Genomic DNA, 18,672 nt, shown 5'->3' with positions numbered 1-18,672 from the left:
TTATTTTTCGAGTCTGCAGAGTCGGACCCAACCAGCTCCTGCTAGATTGAGTGCCGAATTACACTTTGCACAGTTTTTTATACCCTACTTGTTTACGATTTTGTGAGTTGCACCCATGTGAGGTGCAGACATTCTTCCTTAATCTCATTACAAAATTACAAATGTGACTACCCTTTGGCCCACTTATCAGCCTCAGCGCATTAACACCGTTATTGTTCGACCGTTAAGCATGTCTTCCCGTTACCTGTAACGCTTCTTTAATCAGCAAGCTATTGTTTCATCCTGATTTTGCAAATTGGTTTATACGTTGCCCTGCAAGTTGCTTTGCACGTTCTTTCTGTGTCAGCACATTCTAAATGGACTCCTTAAGAATCATTTCTCTCACAAAACTATTCACAGTACTCAAGGTGAGTACTCAAGTACCTGCCCCTCCACCAGTCTTTGTATCATCTGCAAACTTGGCAACAAAGCCATCTATTCCATCATCTAAATTACTGATGTACAGCATAAAATGAAGTGGTCCCAACACCAACCCCTGTGGAACACCACTAGTCACTGGCAACCAAACAGAAAAGGATCCTTTTATTCCCACTTGCTGCCTCCTACCAATCAGCTAATGCTCTAACCATGTTAGTAACTTTCCTGTAATACCATGGGTCTTAACTTGGCAAGCAGCTTCATATGTGGCACCTTGATAAAGGCCTTCTGAAAGTCCAAATATACAACACCCACAGCATCCTCTTTATCTATCCTACTTGTAATCTCCTCAAAGAATTCCAACAGATTTGTCAGGCAAGATTTCCCCTTAAGGAAACCATGCTGACTTTGTCCTATCTTGTCCTGTGTCACCAAGTACTCCATAACCTCATCTTTAACAATTGACTCCAACATCTTTCCAAACACTGAGGTCAGGCTAACTGGTCTATAATTCCCTTTCTGCTGCCTTCCTCTTGTCTTAAACAGTGGTGTGACATTTGCAATTTTCCAGTTCTCTCACACCATGCCAGAGTCCAATGATTTTTGAAAGATCATTTCTAATGCCTCCACAATTTCTACCACTACCTCATTCAGAACCTTTCGGAGCAGTTCCTCTGGTCCGGGTGACTTGTGTACTGTACCTTTAGGTCTTAAAGTGTTTTGAGCACCTTCTCCCTTGTAATAGTAACTGCATCCACTTCTCTTACTTTACACCCTTCAACAATGCTCGTGTCTTCCACAGTGAAGACTGATGCAAAATACTCATTTAGTTCATCTGCCATCTCCTTCTCCTCCATTATTATTTCTCTGGCCTCATTTTCTAGCGGTCCTGTAGCCACTCTCATCTTATATTTTTATATACTTGAAAACAGCTTTTACTATCCACTTTGATATTATTTGCTAGCTTGCTTTCATATTTCATCTCTTCCCTACTCATGATTCTTTTCATTGCTCTCTGTAGGTTTTTTAAAACTTCCCAATCCTCTTCCCACTAACTTTTGCTTTGTTGTGTGCCCTCACTTTTGCTTTTACATTAGTTTTGACTTCCCTTGTCATCCACGGATTTACTATTTTGCCATTTGAGCATTTTGTTGTTTTTGGAATCAGCTATCGTGCACCTTCTTCATTTTCCCTAGATGCTCATGCCATTGCTGCTCGTCGTGTCTTTAGCCATCAGTGCAGTGCGAGGTAGGCGGTTGTGGGCTAGACTGGTACTCCATCCGTACTGAGTGTGCCAGTTCACACACACCAGTCGATTCCCTCCACTGAAGTGGATCAGTGACCCAGACCGATCTTTGCAACAATCAGATTAGCTATAGTTGAGCTGCTTTCAAAAGACTCATAAACACAAGATATTGTGCAGATGTTGGAAATCCAGAGCAATGCACACACAAAATGCTGGAGGAATGCAGCAGTTTAGGTAGCACCTATGGGGGTGGGGGAGGGAGAGGGGGGAGTGGCTGGGAAATAAACAGTCGACTATTCCGGCTGGAAGAAGGGACTCGGCATAAGAGAAGGATCTCTGAATCATCACCTGGACCAGATGGTGTACACCCTGGGGTTCTGAAAGAGGCGGCTGAAGAGGTTATAAAGGCATTAGTAATGATCTTCAAGAATCACTAGATTCTGGAATGGTTCCAGAAGACTGAAAATTTACAATATCACTCCATTCTTCAAGAAGGGAGAGAGGCAGAAGAAAAAAAATTATAGCCCAGTTTGTCTGACCTCAGTGGTGGGAAGATGTTGGAGTCAATTATTCAGGATGTGGTTTTGGGGTAATTGGAGGCACAAGATAAAATAGACTGTAGTCAGCATGGTTTCCTCGGGGGAAATCTTGCCTGGTAAGCCTGTTGGAATTATCTGAAGAAATATCAGGCAGGATAGACAAAGGAGAATAGGTTGATGTTGTGTACTTGGATTTTCAGGAGGCCTTTAACCAAGTGTTAACACATAAGACCACTTAACAAGTTAAGAGCCCATGGTATTACAGGAAAGATACTAGCATAGATGTAGCAGTGGCTGATTGGCAGGAGGCAGGGAGTCTTTTCTGGTTGGCTGCCAGTGACTAGTAGTGTTCTACAGAGGTCTGTTTTGGGACTGCTTTTTACATTATTTGTCACTGATTTGGATAATGGAATTGATGGCTCTGTGGCAAAGTTTGCAGATGATACAACGATAGGTGGGGGGAAATAGAGAAGCTACAGAAGGGCTTAGGTAGATTAGGAAAATGGCAAAGAAGTGGTAGATGGAATACAGTGTTCCATCAGTGATCTTGCACTTAGACAGAAGAAGTGAAAGGATAGACTATTTTCCAAATGGGGAGAAATTTTTTTTTTAAACTGATGCGCATAGGGATGTGGAAGTCCTTGTGTAGGATTTCTTAAAGGCTAATTTGCAGGTTGAGTCTGCGGTGCGGAAGGCAAATGCAATGTTAGCATTTATTCTGAGAGGACTTGAATATAAAAGCGAAGATATAAGGTTGAGATGTTAAAGAACAGGTGAGGCCCCAGTTAGTGTATTGTGAGCAGTTTTGTGCCACTTATCTTAAAAAGGATATGCTGATACTGGAGAGGGTTCAAAGGAGATTCACAAAATTGATTTTGGGATTGAATGGCTTGTCGTGTGCAGACCATCTGATGGCTTTGGGCCTCAATTCACTGGGATTCAGAAGAATGAGGGGTGACCTCATTGAATGGTGAAAGGCCTAGAGCAAATGTGTAGAGGATGTTTCCTAGGTGGGAGAGTCTAAGACTATGGATGCATCCTCAGAATAGAGGGGAATCCTTTCAGAATGGCGTTGAGAAGGAATTTCTTTAGCCAGGGAGTGGTGAACTTGTGGAAGTCACATCTTTAGGTTATTTAAGGCCAACACTGATAGACTGATAAACACTGGAGAGATACAGAAAGGTAGGAGATTGGGACTGAGAGGGTAAAGTGGATCAGCCATGATGAAATGATGGTGCAGACTTGATGGGCCAAATGGCCCAGTTCTGCCCTTGTGTCTTATGGTCTTATTCCTTTCCACAGATGCTGCTTGATTTGCTGAGTTCCTCCAGCATTTTTGTGTGTATTGATTTCTGAAGACTTGTAATTTTGTTCTTTTTAATTCCAGATTGTTATTTAATTAACCAAAGCCAGTTCTTCAGCAGACGTGGTTAGAGCATGGAACAGTACAGAATAGATTGTGCCAACCTTTTACCCTTCTCTAAGATCTTTATAGAACTCTGGTTCGGCTACACCTGCAGTATTGCAGACAGTACTGGTTGTCCCTATATAGGAAGGATGGTGAGCCTTTGGAGAGGAGCAGAGGAGCTTTACCAGGATGCTGCCTGGTTTAGAGGGTATGTGCTATCACGAGAGGCTGGATGAACTTAGACTGTTTTCTCCAGAGCTGAAGGAGGATTTGGTAGAAGTTTATACAGTTATGAGGGGCTTAGAGTAGAGAGAGTACCTGTTTTCCAGGGTTGAAATGTCCAACACCCGAGGGCGTGCATTGGAGGTAAGAGGAGGGTAGTAAATTCAAGGGGGATGTGAGGGTTAAGTTTTTTACTCAGAAATTCGTGGATACTTGGTATGGTGGTAAAGGCAAATACATTAGAGGCTTTCAAGATGTGTTTGGATAAGCGCATGGATGTCAGGAAGATGAAGGGATGTAAACATGGTGTAGGTAGGAGTGATAAGTGTTTGGGAGTTTTTGAATTATTCTGTTGCTAGTTGGCACAACACTGTGGGCTGAATGGCCTGTTCCTGTGCTGAACTGTTCTATGTTCTGTATGTTTTATCGATGTAACCCTTCCCTCCTACTTAACCTTCCATGTACCTATCTAAGAGTCTCTTAAATGACCCTAATGTACCTGCCTTCAGCACCACCCCCAGCAGTGTTCTGTACACCCACCACTCTGTGTAAAAAAAAAACAAAAGACCACCTCTGCCATCTTCCCTATTCTTCCCTCCAAGCACCTTAACAGTTTCTGAGCTACTGAAGTCACATCATCAGCAGGGATTGTCATTCCATTTTCTCACATCATCCTACAGTAACTCCTCAGCACAGGCATCTCTTTAGCTTCTCCTGAGCATTCATACAGTTATCACAAAGCACGTTTTATCGACGTCTGCGTTTCCCTTCTCTGTGTAATAAGCTTTATTGGTTTCAGGATATGGACTATTCCAGGATGATTGAACGCCTTCTGAAGCTTGCTGTAAGTAATATATTTTTCTGAAAGGATTGAGTTTACCGTCATAATTCAGCACCAAGCACAGTTTGGCTGTTGAAAATCAAGGATATTTACAGATTGGTGCTGAATTAACTGCAGCAGCCAATCTGTTCAAATTCATTTTCTTGTGGGCATTCACAGTAAGTAGTGTGTTTCTTTGTGAATCATCTTTCGTCTATCACCCTGACAGAGTCATAGGCAACTGCCAGCAGCTCACCAGTGTCCTCTGTCCCGGGGGCGGGGGGGGGGGGCAGCTTGCCAGTGTCCGCTGTCGGGGGGGGGGGGGCAGCTTGCCAGTGTCCCCTGTCCCAGGGCAGCAGTTCGGCAGTGTCCTCTGTCCCGGGGGCAGCAGCTTGCCAGTGTCCTCTGTCCCAGGGCAGCAGCTCGGCAGTGTTCTCTGTCCCAGGGTGGCAGCTTGCCAGTGTCCTCTGTCCCAGGGCAGCAGCTTGCCAGTGTCCTCTGTCCCGGGGGCAGCAGCTTGCCGGTGTCTCCTGTCCCAGGGCAGCAGCCTGCCAGTGTCCTCTGTCCCGGGGGCAGCAGCTTGCCAGTGTCCTCTGTCCCAGGGCAGCAGCTCGCCAGTGTCGGCAGTGTCCTCTGTCCCAGGGCAGCAGCTCGGCAGTGTCCTCTGTCCCGGGGCAGCAGCTCGGCAGTGTCCCCTGTCCCAGGGAGGCAGCTCGGCAGTGTCCTCTGTCCCAGGGAGGCAGCTCGGCAGTGTCCTCTGTCCCAGGGAGGCAGCTCGGCAGTGTCCTCTGTCCCAGGAGAGCAGCTCGGCAGTGTCCCCTGTCCCAGGAGAGCAGCTCGGCAGTGTCCCCTGTCCCAGGGAGGCAGCTCGGCAGTGTCCCCTGTCCCAGGGCAGCAGCTCCGCAGTGTCCTCTGTCCCGGGGGCAGCAGCCTGCCAGTGTCCTCTGTCCCGGGGCAGCAGCCTGCCAGTGTCCTCTGTCCCGGGGCAGCAGCCTGCCAGTGTCCTCTGTCCCGGGGCAGCAGCCTGCCAGTGTCCTCTGTCCCGGGACAAGCATCGATTGACCCCGTGGTTTCAGGTTTCACCACACAACTTCACTTGTCTTCTCAGCAAAGACCCTTCCTCTCCAGAGATGAAGCTGCTGGTGTTTCTGTTGTTTTTACAGGATAGGGTTGCTAGCCCCATGCCCAACCCTCCTCCTTTCACAGCCAGGCTTGGGACATTCCATGGCGGAGTTATTTATTGTGAATGCCCACAAGAAAATGAATCTCAGGGTGGTAAATGGTACGCTTATGTACTTTGAGAATAAATTTAGTTTGAACTTTGAGCCAGCTCTCTCCGAGTGAAGGTTTGCCTTCCGGTGCTCAGAATTCCAGAGTAATGTGCCCTACATCCCACAGGATGGGAGTCGTGGGCAGGAGATTGCACCATCTCTGTCCTGTTCCACATCCCACCATCGCATTCTGAATTAACAGTGACTTACAACATGAGCCAGTCCCTCCTGATGCTCCACTTCTGCCCCCTCAGTTATGTTGTGCTGGACAAGCTGAATTGATTGACAGGTGCATTTAATTCGGTCCCGGTCACATCCTCAGTGACCACTTTATTCGTTTAAGGAGTGGAGCCCGGTGTGGTCTTATGTTGAGGCCCATCAACGTTTCACATGTGCTTCGAGAGTTGCTCTTCTGCACACCACTGTTGTAACACGTAGTTATTTGAATTACTGTCAGCTTGAACCGGTCTGGCCATTCTCTGACCTCGCACTGGATTTTGTTTTGTTTTTCATACCATTCTCTAAGGTCTAGAGACTGTTGTGCATGAAAATCCCAAGAGACCCACATTTTTTGAGATATACAAATGACCCCCTCTGGCGCCACAACACTTCGATCACATTTGTTCCCCATTCTGATGTTTGGTCTGAACAACAACTGAACCTCTTGACCATGACTGCATGCTTTTATGCTTTGAGTTGCTGCCACATGATTGGCTGATTAGATATTTGCATTAATGAGTACCTGATAAAGTGGCCACTGAGTGTCATTTGGCTCTTGATAACCAAAGAAATGTGCAGAGAAGATTTATGAGGATATTGCCAGGACTTGAGGTACTTGGTACAGGGAGAGATTGAGTAGGGTATGACCTTCTTCCTGGAACTTAAAAGACTGAAGGGTGACCTTATAGAAGTGTATAAACTGATAGGTTGAATACACAGTCAATGTTTTAGGCCAAAACACTTCACCAGTCCTGATGATGGGTCTCAGCCAGAAACATCAACTGCTTTTAGGTGCTGCCTGATCTGCTGAGTCCTTCCGGCATTTTGTGTGTATGTTGCTCAAGATTTCCAGCATCTGCAGAATCTCTTGTGAACAGAGTGAATGCACACAGTGTCGTTCCCGGGGAAAGGGAACCAAAAACTAGAGAGCCCAGGGTTAAGGTGAGAGGACAAATTTTAATAGGAACTTGAGGGGCAACTTCACACAGAGGGTAGTCGGTTTAGGAATGAGTTGCCAGAGGAAGAGATTGAGCAGGTACAACAATAACATTAGAAACTCACTTAAACAGGTACCTGGATAGGAACAGGTGTAGAGCAGGGGTTCCCAACCTTTTTTTATGCCATAGACCAATATCATTAAGCAGGACTCCATGGATGTCAGGTTGGAGACCCCTGGATATGGGTCAAACACAGGCAAATGGGACTGCCTTACATGGGTATCTGAGTTGCCATAGACTAATTGGGCTGAAGGGCCAGTGCTGTGTGATTCTACGAATCTGTGCAGTAAATCTGAAATAATAACACAAGTCTGGAAATATCCAATAGGTCAGGCAGCATCTATGGAAAAAGAAATGATCAACATTTGGAACTCTGAGTGCACCTCCTACCACCTGAGCCTTGCAAGGGAAGTCTGTCATAATTCAGCAGAGGAAATGAGCACCCAAGTTATCTATGAGACAGGTCAAACAGTCCTCTTCTATCAGGTCAGACCATCCCATCATCCTGTTCCCCCTACTTGCATCTCTGTAGCCGTGGAAATAATTCCCCTCACAACCCATCATCTCTTTGGTTCTTTCATCACATAACAACGGCTGTATTTAATTGAGTTTGAGGAGATTTGATATGACACCAAATTTCTACAGATGTACCTTGGAGAGCATTCTGACTGGTTGCATCACCTCATGGTCTGGAGGCTCCACTGCACAGGATCAGGAAAAGCCAGATTCAGCCAGCTCTATCATGGGCACAATCCTCCCCACCATCAAGAACATTTCAAAAGCTTGTTGTAATTCTGCAGAGGAAAATGAGCATCCAAGTGATTTATGACACATTTAGCCTATCAGATCAATACTGGTTCCCAACAGAGCAATCCCATCAGTCCCATTAGCCCCACTCGTATGTCTGTAGCCCTGTAAATAATTCTCCTCATTAAAGACCCTCACTATCTTCTCATTCTTACCATTGGGGAGGAGGTTCAGGAGCCTGAGGATATGTTTTAGAAAAAGCTTCATCCCTCCCATCTTTAGACGTCTGTTCAAAAGTCTTATAACAGCAAGATAGAAGCCTGGTGGTACATGCATTCAGGCATTTGTGTCTTCTGTCCAGTGGGAGAGAGGAGAAGCAAGAATGCCCAGGGTGGTAGGCTGTTTGATTGTGCTGGCTGCTTTACTGAGACACTGAGAAGTATAAAAATGAAATTGGTGCTTATTAGAGCACAAAGGCAGGCCTTCAGCCTGACACTCCTAAGCCTTGCTAATGTTTTGATAGGATGCGGTATCGTGGTCCAGTATTGAAGCTGACTACAGCTGAGATGGGAATGTACTCCAGGGCCCATGGACTGATCTCTCCACTCTCCATCTTTCCAGGTGCCCAACCACCTGATCTGGCTCATCTTCTTCTACTGGTTCTTCCACTCCTCTATGAACTTCTTGGCTGAGCTGATGCAGTTCGGAGACCGGGAGTTCTACAGGGATTGGTGGTAAGCAAAGCCTTTGGCAGTGAGTGGAGAAGGTGCGTCCTGTGTCCACAATCAAGCAGTGACTCCCTGAGCAATAACTCGATCACTCACCTTCATTATCATCTGTCTTCTCCAGTCACTCTGCCATTAGTGATGTCATCCTAGCAATGAAAGGGTTAGCGTATGAGGAGCGTTTGATGACTGGGCCTGCACTTGCTGGAATTTAGAAGAATGAAGGGGGATCTCATCAAGAGGGATAATAAATCAACCATGATGGAATGGTGGAGTGGACTCGAGGGCCTACTTCTGCTTCTAGGTCTTATCGTTTTACTGACACCCAACTTAAACCTGAGTTCTGTCGGTTCTCAGCTGGCTGAGTTCTGTTTATGTCTCCCAATCTCACCTCTGCAATCTTGTTGAGATTCTGTCGTGGTTTTTCGTGCCCCACAAACGGAGACGCAGAAGATTCTTCAAGAAGTATTAAACTTTAATTTGCAAATCAAAGCTGAGACAGTCATTGAGCTAGTCGCCGATTGCCCACCGATCCTTGTACATAGCATTTTTTATAGCAATCTCCTGGTTTAGTTGCATTAGCATATCCAAGTATCACAAGTACATCCGCCACTATTGTTTCTACCTATTGACTTAATCATGTTCTAATCTACATCTCTTAGCTACCTCTCATTAACACACCATTGTCTTCTACATTCTTAAGATTTCATTCTCCTACTAAATTGGATACATGCATAGCAAATAGCAAACTCAGACTACATAATCTACATCAAAGCTGACTACATAATTTTGGTTACACAGCAAACAATGCAACTTTTACTCCAATATATCCCCCCTTTGAGACCCATACGGTCTCACACAGAGAAAGACTAAGAGTCCGCGCACAAAAGCCCCAATAAACTCAAGCACTTATTCCCAAATCTCAGGTTAAACTATAATTTTCTGCGCCAAGACCTCAAAATATTCTCTCCCTGTTACCCTGAGCCGCTGAGCCAAAAACCTGTCCCTTTGTACCTGAGACAGGGAAAAAAACTCAGAAGCCCTTACAATCTACTCCCACACTGTCGTTTTGCTCTTGTTCATCCTGCAGGTGTTGTAGGCTGTAACGATTTTCGGTGTTTCTTTCTCAACTAAGCTTGCTTCAGTAATTGCCACGAGCATCGGAAATTGTTTGGTTGCAGCACGCACTACAAGAGACTTGAGACAAGGAAGAAAACAGCACAGCACAAGTGCACAGCTCAACAATACAATACTGACAGTTATTGCCATTTAGTCAGCCATGCTCCCCATCCTCCGAGTCTACTTTCTAACCAGTCTGATGTCCGAACCCTGCATTCTGTGCGCATACCTCGCACTGTGACAAGACAAAGTCCACTGAAGCCTGTAAATAAGGTGACCAAAAACCATCCTCCTTTATTTTCTTTATCACTTCCCCCCTTGCACAATGGTCCATCCCATGCTCTTCTGAAATCAGAATCGTCAGTAGAGGGGTGGGCGCTACCAACAAACCGTCTTCCATGCTCCACAAGCCTTCCGGGTTCTGCTTGGCCCCCCTTCGTCTCTACATTGTCTGTTCTGTCAAAGTTGCCTTACCTTGTATTTCAATTAGGTCCTCTACCACAGGTTCTGGAGTTAGGCTTACTTGGGGGGCAATGACAGCTGATGTACATCATTTCCCTTTTTATGTGCCTGGCATTTTACTATAACCAATGCTTTAGGTTTCCACCATGGCTTTTATTAAGTCTAGAATTCGCTGACAATGTTGTATGGGATCTCCACTGTTTTTTTTAAAACCTCTCTGTTTCCACACAGCCCTGAACAAATGGCATACTCCATGAGCAAATGCCGAATCAGCATAGATGTCTACTTTCTCACCTTCCATCATTTCACACACAGCTGTCAGGGCTTTGATTTCCTCTAGTTGGGCGGAACACAGTTGGGGACAGGACTCCATCCTAATAATCCCTATAACAAGAACCATCTACGAACAGAACCTTTTTATCTGCATCCTCTAGTGGTTCTGATCGTAAATCTGCTCTCAATTTGGCAAATGTCATCGTCTTCCCTACACAATCATGGGGTTCTCCTTCATAGCCCAAAGGAACAAAATCGGCTATGTTACTGGTAGTGCATCTCTGTATAGTTATATCAGGAAATGTCAATAGCATCTGATACGCTGCTATCCTGGCTGGCGTCAGCACAAATTTCCCTCTTTCCAGCAATTCTGCTACTTTGTGGTGTGTGTACAGAGTCACTGGATAGCCCAGGGTTACAGATGATGCCTTTTCATATGCATAGTATAGCGCTGCCAATCCCTGATAACAGGGTGGATACCCCTGAGCCACCTCATCTAGTCTCGTACTGTAGTATGCTATTGGCTGCTTTGTTTTTCTTGTGCCTGTCTCTTGTGTTAGAACCGCTGTGACATAACCCTCCTGTCGGTTGGATACATACAAATGGAAAACCTTCTCATAGTCAGGCAAAGCTAATGCAGGTGCTGACTGCAATTCCTGCTTAATAGTATTGAAAGCTATCTCCACCTCTCCATTCCACTGTAAGCCGTTCTTCAAATTTGTATGTCCTGCTTCTTTCATTATCTTTTTCAAAGGTATCACAATCTCAGCATATTCTCCTATCCAATCTGAGCTGTACCCTGCCATTCCCAAAAACGTCATCACCTGCCCTACAGTCTGGGGTTTTGGGGCCTTAGTTATTGCCTCAATCTGATCTGGTGCTATCGCCTTCACTCCCTTGGATATTACCCTGCCTAAGTATTCCACTTGCTGCATGCAAAATTGCAGTTTCTTTTTGGATACTTTATGTCCTCCGTATGCCAGCTTCTCTAACAGATTTATAGTGTTCTGCTCACACTGCTCCTCGCTGTGGGAGCAAATCAACAGGTCATCCACATATTGTAACAATGTACTTTCCAATGGCATGCCCTCTAGGTCTGCCTTCAACACCTGATTAAAAACACGTGGTGAATGTTTAAATCCTTGTGGCATTCTGGTGTAGGTATACTGAGCACCTCTGTAAGTAAATGCAAACAGATACTGAAACTGATTGGCTAGAGGAATGCTGAAGAAAGCCGAACACAAATCAATCACTGAAAAGTAACTTGCTTCTGGTGGAACATTAGTCAAAAGCGTGTGTGGGTTGGGGACTACCGCTGGCCAGTCCTCTACCACATCATTTACCGCTCGCAAATCATGCACCAATCTCCACTTAGATTTATCTGCTTTTAAGACTGGCAGCAACGGGGTATTGCATGGACTGTTTGCTCTTTTAAGCTCTCCTATTTCAAGCAACCCCAGCACTGTCGATGCTATTCCCTCTTATGCTTCTGGTCTTAGAGGGTATTGTGGTCTCCTGGATGGAATTGCTCCTTTTTTCAGCCTTATTTCCACCAGACTAGCTGTTATTGTTTTCCCTATGTCCATGTCATGCTGTGACCACAGAATAGATGGCAACTCATCTAACCTTCTATCTTTCTGCTGGCCTCTTTCCTTTCCCAGCAATGGCATGTGTGGTTGGGGAGTTATTTCGACCTCTCTCACTGTCCCCACCATATCTACACTTACCGTTATTTTAATGCAATTGTTGCCTTCTGATATCCACACCTCTGGCGTGATTTTCCTCCACACTGTTGCAGTTTCAGCACTCTTAACTAAGGGTCCTAGGTCTTTAAACTGATATCCCTTGTTTACCAACAACGTTACGTGGAGCACAGCCTCCGGTATCCTGTACCATTTTTCTAAAAAGGTGTTCCACTTAACTTGTAAAGCTGCCCCTTGCTTTCCAATTATCACAGCCTCCCCTTCCAGGTGCTGTTGGGTACATGCCTCCAGGTGCCATCTCTCCTCTAACTCCCTGTTCTGAGTCTCGTCAAAAATCACTGTACAATGTAGCTCAGAGTTGGGCATTACAGCCCTGGGTAATATAGCCTGCACACCCTTTTTCCATTTCTCCCAGGTTTCCTGAATCTGATCTGAGATGTCTCCTATCCAAAAGACATTAGCCTTCTTGTCTTCTCGCACTATCAATTGAGCCCCTGCTCTTTCCACTCTCAGCCCATTTCTAGTGCATTCTAATTTTAATTCCAGTTTCAATAAGGCATCTCTGCCTAACAAATTAATCGGAGTTCCTTTAAATACTAGCACCGGCAAAACAATTCCTTTATTTCCCATTCTCAAACACACTGGAGCCATGCACTGTGTCAACTGTGTTTTCCCCGAGAACCCTACCATCTTAATAAACTTTCCTGACATGGGAAGGTGAAGGGCATACTGTGGCTGTACACAAGTGTACGTGGCTCCAGTATCTATCATCATTGGTGTCAGTTGCCCTTCTAACATAACCTGAACGATGGGTTCCTCGTTTGCCTCCCTTGTTATCATTGGGTAATGTCCCTTCCCACTCAAGTTCTCGAGGCACCCCTAATACCTCGCATAGGGATTCACAGGTCCGCTTGGGCCTGTGGAGGCTGGTCCTTGGCTAAACTTTAGTTCCCTTCTTATCGGTTCCTGCTGGTGTGTGACAAGCCATGGTGTAAACGGACAATCTCTTCTCATGTGACCTGGCTGATTACATCCCCAGCACAATCTCTCTACCTCTCTTTCCCCTTGTTTCCTCACTGGTCCCCTCTGCCCATAGCTTCTCTGTCCCCCTCCTTGGGACTTCCAGTCCTGTCTGGGCTGTTTGAATTAGTCTGTTCCTGATAGGGCATTTGTGGGAATGCTCCTCCAAAGACGTTGATTGTTGGCATGGGGTTTTCCGGCCCTTGTCTTACAGTATGATCGGTTCCCCCATATAGCAGTGCTTTGTCCAGTTCGATGGCTGTACTCAGACCGGTGGTTGCTGGCAGCATCTTTTTGTTTTTCTCTTTTTCCTTCTTTTTGAGTTCTTCGAGCTGCATTTGTATTAACTTTCATTGCACCTCTTCCTGCTGCTCAGCCAACCTTCGTTTGTCTTTTCGTTATGACTACGTGGTCTCTAAATTCTTGTGGGGTCATTGACATCAGCCCAACTACTTCCTCCAGTTTGGAGTTTACTTGCGGAGGCATTGCATCCAAAATGCTATGTCAGAACAGTGTGGTGATAAATAAGCTATTTTCCACCTCTTGCTCGGTCTCCAGTCTCCAGCTTTTCAACTGGTTTTCTGCGTAGGCTGCTGGGTTTTCAGTGTCTCCCAGTGGATCCTCCTTTAAGGCTTTGGGATCCACTTTGGGTGGATAAAGCTTCCTGAGGGCCTGCCATACCCTCTGCCTCACTCTGTCAAACCCGTCTCCATCAGTTCTCGGGTCGTTCGAGTTTACTATGCCAGCCATTTCCATTAGTTCCTTAAATTTGGAGGTTACCATCAACCTTATCAATAGTGCCATAGCCAATAATCGTCCCGCCGTTTCTTCTTCAAAGGCTCTAATCCATTTCCCTGCTCCTTCATGTAGATTGGGCAGAGTGTTTTTCAGCCCTTCTAGGTCCTGGGATCCCCAAGGGATATACTGCACTTGTCCTGATCCTTTAACTAACAATGGCATCATTCTTCCTCCTTCTTCCCACCTGACCTGGCTCTCCTCCTCGCCTGACTCTCCATCTGTCTCAGGGTATGTCTTTACTGCCTCCCACACAAATGTCTCCGGGGTTCTCTTCTTCCCTTGGTCTCCTTGTGGAGTCCTTCCTTTCTGTCTTGATTCAATCTTGGTTGGCCCCTGGAGTATTTTTCGCATCTCCTCTGGCAATCCCCTCTCAGTAACTTATCTAGCTCTCTCTCTACTTCCGCAAGTCGCTCCCCTACCGCCTCCTGCTCTTCTAGGATTCTGCCTCCTACCTCTTCCCCACAAATTCTCGCATCCTCTCTCTCTCTCCACTTAACTCTTGCTCCTCCAATGAGTCACCTTCTCTTTCTTCCTGTCCGTGTCTGTACACCTGTGGCAGGGACTCCTCATGATCCTTACTCGTGCTTGATTCCCTTCTCTCTTGTGTTTCTCCAAGACTCTCATCTCCTATCTTTTTTTCCACTTCCTCTTGAATGCCTCATCTCTTCCTGCCCTGATGAGCCACTTTCTTTTCTAGTCTGTTTATTTCTATGGTATAACCAATACTCCTCATACTCCTTTTCCTCTTTCTAGTATTTCATCCGTTCAATCTCTTCTTTCATTTCTCTCTTTGCCTATTCCACCTTTATCCTTTCTGCCTGTATCTCCTTCCATATCGCTGCTTTTTCCTTCTCGTATTGTCTTTTTTCCTCCTCATTATCCCAAACTTGTACTTTTCCCTGCATGTTTACTGTTCCCGTCAGCAGGGAGCACTGCTTAGGGGTTCCTTCCTCATTATAGGGAGGGGGCTTTGCTGTTTCTTTCACATCCGGGTACAGAGCTGAAGCCAGCTTCTCACTGTACCTTCCTCTCTCTCTAACAGGCTGTTTCTCCAGCACCTTAGTGTCTTCCTCGCTTGTAATCAATATTCTACTTGTCCTCCTCAGCCTTTCTCCCTCCGTTCTGAAGAGTTTTAGCACTTCCATTTCTCGTTCTCTTTTTTGCCCTCTTAGATTTATCTTTTGGTTTGTAATTTTTAATTAGTGCCTCCATTTCTTCGCACAAGCTTACATCAAACGTTCCTTCTCTTGGCCATTTTGTGACCAGGTTTTTGGTTCTCTTTTCCCATTTTTCTGAAGTTTTTGTGATCTCATTTTTATTTACCGGGATTTTTTTGCTCAGAATCTCTACTGCTGTTCCTTTACCTGTCATGTTGTTCTCTCTTTGTAAGGTATTTCAGAGATTCACAGTTCGTTTACCGGATAATATTATTTACTCTAATTCTATGCCTAGTCTATCGTCTATCTACCAGCGCTTTAAACTATATATTGGACTGTCCTTGTTTCCTATTCTGTTCTGCCTGTACAGACCTCTATTCAGAGCGGTATTTACAGAACTTTCTCTTTGCACCTTGTCTATTCAGACCCTTATCTCTTAAGGCAGTATCCACAGGGATTTTCTCTAGTTCCCTTTCCCTGCCCGTTCAGACCTTAGTTTTATACAAGCGGTATCACCAACAAGCGGACTTACCAACACCACGTGGAATTTTTCTTAACTTCTTATTAACTTATTTGTACTTACCCTCACTGCAGTGTTCTTGATCAATCCTCTGAGCCTCCTGTTAACCCCCAATTCTGCCAGATTCTTTGGACCGGAGAGACCCTTCGGCAGTGGTTCCACACTTCTGAGTCTCCAAGACCTCCCCAAAACCAACAGAATTCTTAGTCCAAATTGTCGCAAAAAGTGCTTACCTTTTGTTTGGGTGCACCCTTAATTCTGTTAGCCTTGTGGGGGTCCCTAGAGGACTGGGAAGCGTCCCCAATCTGCCGTTTCCTTTCCACGGGTCTCTTTCCGGTCCTGCCACGGTCGCCAATTTTGTCATGGTTTTTTGTGCCCCACAAACGACGAGGAGACACAGAAGATTCTTCAAGAAGTGTTAAACTTTAATTTGCAAATCAAAGCTGAGACAGTCATTGAGCTAGTCGCCGATTGCCCACCGATCCTTGTACATAGCATTTTTTATAGCAATCTCCTGGTTTAGTTGCATCAGCATATCCAAGTATCACAAGTACATCCGCCACTATTGTTTCTACCTATTGACTTAATCATGTTCTAATCTACCTCTTACTAACACACCATTATAATCTACATCTCTTAGCTACCTCTCATTAACACACCATTGTCTTCTACATTCTTAAGATTTCATTCTCCTACTAAATTGGATACATGCATAGCAAATAGCAAACTCAGACTACATAATCTACATCAAAGCTGACTACATAATTTTGGTTACACAGCAAACTGTGCAATTTTTATACTCCAATAATTCCAAGTCCACCCGCTTGATCTGCTTCCACCCTAAGCCCTCGTCCGATCTGGTTGATTTTGCAAAGGGTTTTGCATCTTGTTTGTTGTCCACCAGCAGTCCTTTAAAGCTGAATACAGCATTTCACCAGTGTGAATTCATCCCCTCAATCCTCTCCTGCAGCGGACTGGTATCGAACTACACTCCTGTACTGTTGGTGTCCTGATGTCCCTGCAGTAGTACTGTGACCACTCGAGTCGAGTGTGACGTCCTCGGGTGGCTGTCGAAGCCGATCCGGGATCCACACATCCTGATGCAGTGTGGGCACGAGTCAGTGCTGGGGATTTTGGGGTTTTTCACCACTTGTTCTCTGCGACACAATGGAGGTCATTCCCATTGGAGGGATGTGGATATCGAGTAAGTAGGAGGGATTAGTGTTTGGGTGTTTTTGATTTGTTTTTTAGCTGGGTCAGCACAGTATTGTGGGCCAAAAGGCCTGTTCCTGCGCTGTACTGTTTTATCTTGTAGCAGCAGAGCCAGGCTCCAGGACAACTTCTATCCCACTGTTGTAAGACAAGCGGGCTGTTACTCTTCCACCTCATTGTGGCAAAAGAGGAGGCCATGGATCAACATGTTGGAATGGGATTGGGGATAGGAATTAAAATGTTTTGCCACTGGGAAATTCTACTTTTTGGCGTTTGGAGTTGAGGTGCTCGACAAAGCCGTCCTCCATTTTACGCTGGGTCTCACCAATGTAGAGGAGGCCGCAGCGGGAGCATCGGAGACAATAGACGATCCCAGCAGATTCACAGCTTAGTTGTTGCCTCTCCTGGAAGGACTGTTTGGGGTGCTGAATGGAGGAAAGGGAGGAGGTGAACGGGCAGGTGTCACTGGCAGGGATCAGGAGGGAGTTTAGTGGAGAGAGATGATTGGACAAGGGAATCATGAGGCAGCAATCTCTAATGAAATGTTTGTGTGGATATGTTTGTCACTGTACCTGTAGCAATGTGACAATAATAAACCAATTTAACAGGTTACCTATCCAGCTTTGCTCAGGGTCTATTGATGTGGCCTTTTCAGGTCACTAGACTAAATCATGCTATGGTCTCTTATCCTTCCCACTCGCCCTCAGTTCCTGATGGGTCCATGGCATAAAATGGTTGGGGACCCCTGCAACCTTTACTATCCATGTCCAAGTACGTTTTAAATGTTGCCAGTGCACCTGGCTCACCCACTTCCTCTAACAACTCATTCCACTCAGTGAAGTTTTTTAAAATCTCTCCAGTTCCTGATTCCACAGCCCGAGGATAAATACCCTGTGCACTCGTCCTATCTGTGCCCCTCTGATTTTATACAAGATCATCTCTCATTCTCCTACACTCCAGTGAATAAAGTCCCAACCTGTTCAACCTCTCTGTATGACTTCCTTGAGTCCCAGCAGCATCCTCTTAAATCTCCTCTGCTCTTTGCAGATCAGTTCTGATTCGGTTTCATTTACTTCTCACGTGTATATCAAAACAAACAGTGAAATATGTTGCTTTCATTTGCCTAATGGCATCTTTCCTATCACAGGATGATCAAAGTCAATCAGTGATCAAAATGCAGCCTCACCAACATGAACTGGAGCATTACACAGAAAGCCTACAGCACAATACAGGCCCTTCGGCCCACAAAGCTGTGCTGAACATGGCCCTACCTTAGAAATTACTACACTTACCCATAGTCCTCTATTTTTCTAAGCTCCATCTACCTATCCAAAGGTCTCTTAAACATCCTATCGTATCCACCTCCACCACAGTTGCTGGCAGCCCATTTCACGCACTCACCACTCTCTGAGTAAAAAACTTACCCCTGACATCTCCTCTGTACCTACTCCCCAGCACCTTAAACCTGTGCCCTCTTGTGGCAGCCATTTCAGCCCTGGGAAAAATCATCTGACTGTCCACATGATCAATGCCTCTCATCATATTGTACACCTCTGTACTCCTACATTGCAACTTCTTAATGGGTATCCTGACTGATGAGGCCAATGTATAAAGTCCTGATAAAAACATAAGAAATAGAGGCAGGAGTCGGCCATCTGGCCCATCGAGCCTGCTCCGCCATTCAATAAGATCACGGCTGATCTGGCCATGGACTCATCTCCACCGACCTGCCTTTAATTAACCCCCGAGATGAAGAGTCTCTGCACAAATCGTCAGCTGTTTACTACCCTGCCTGA

General features: G+C 45.5%; 1 protein-coding gene across 1 annotated transcript in view; it reads left to right on the top strand.

Annotated features, from left to right (window-relative positions):
- dgat1a (diacylglycerol O-acyltransferase 1a) overlaps positions 1-18,672 on the top strand; it is a 132,580-nt gene that overhangs the window by 94,602 nt on the left and 19,306 nt on the right. Inside the window, exons 12-13 of the mRNA XM_059971631.1 lie at positions 4,632-4,676; positions 8,509-8,621. Coding sequence (XP_059827614.1) covers positions 4,632-4,676; positions 8,509-8,621 — 158 coding nt within the window. The remainder of the gene's footprint in view (positions 1-4,631; positions 4,677-8,508; positions 8,622-18,672) is intronic.

This window comes from Hypanus sabinus, chromosome 6 (genome assembly GCF_030144855.1).
Source record: "Hypanus sabinus isolate sHypSab1 chromosome 6, sHypSab1.hap1, whole genome shotgun sequence".
In the NCBI taxonomy this organism is placed as follows: Eukaryota; Metazoa; Chordata; class Chondrichthyes; order Myliobatiformes; family Dasyatidae; genus Hypanus; species Hypanus sabinus.
Note: the sequence above shows the minus strand (reverse complement) of the source record. Positions and strands in the feature narration are given on the sequence as shown.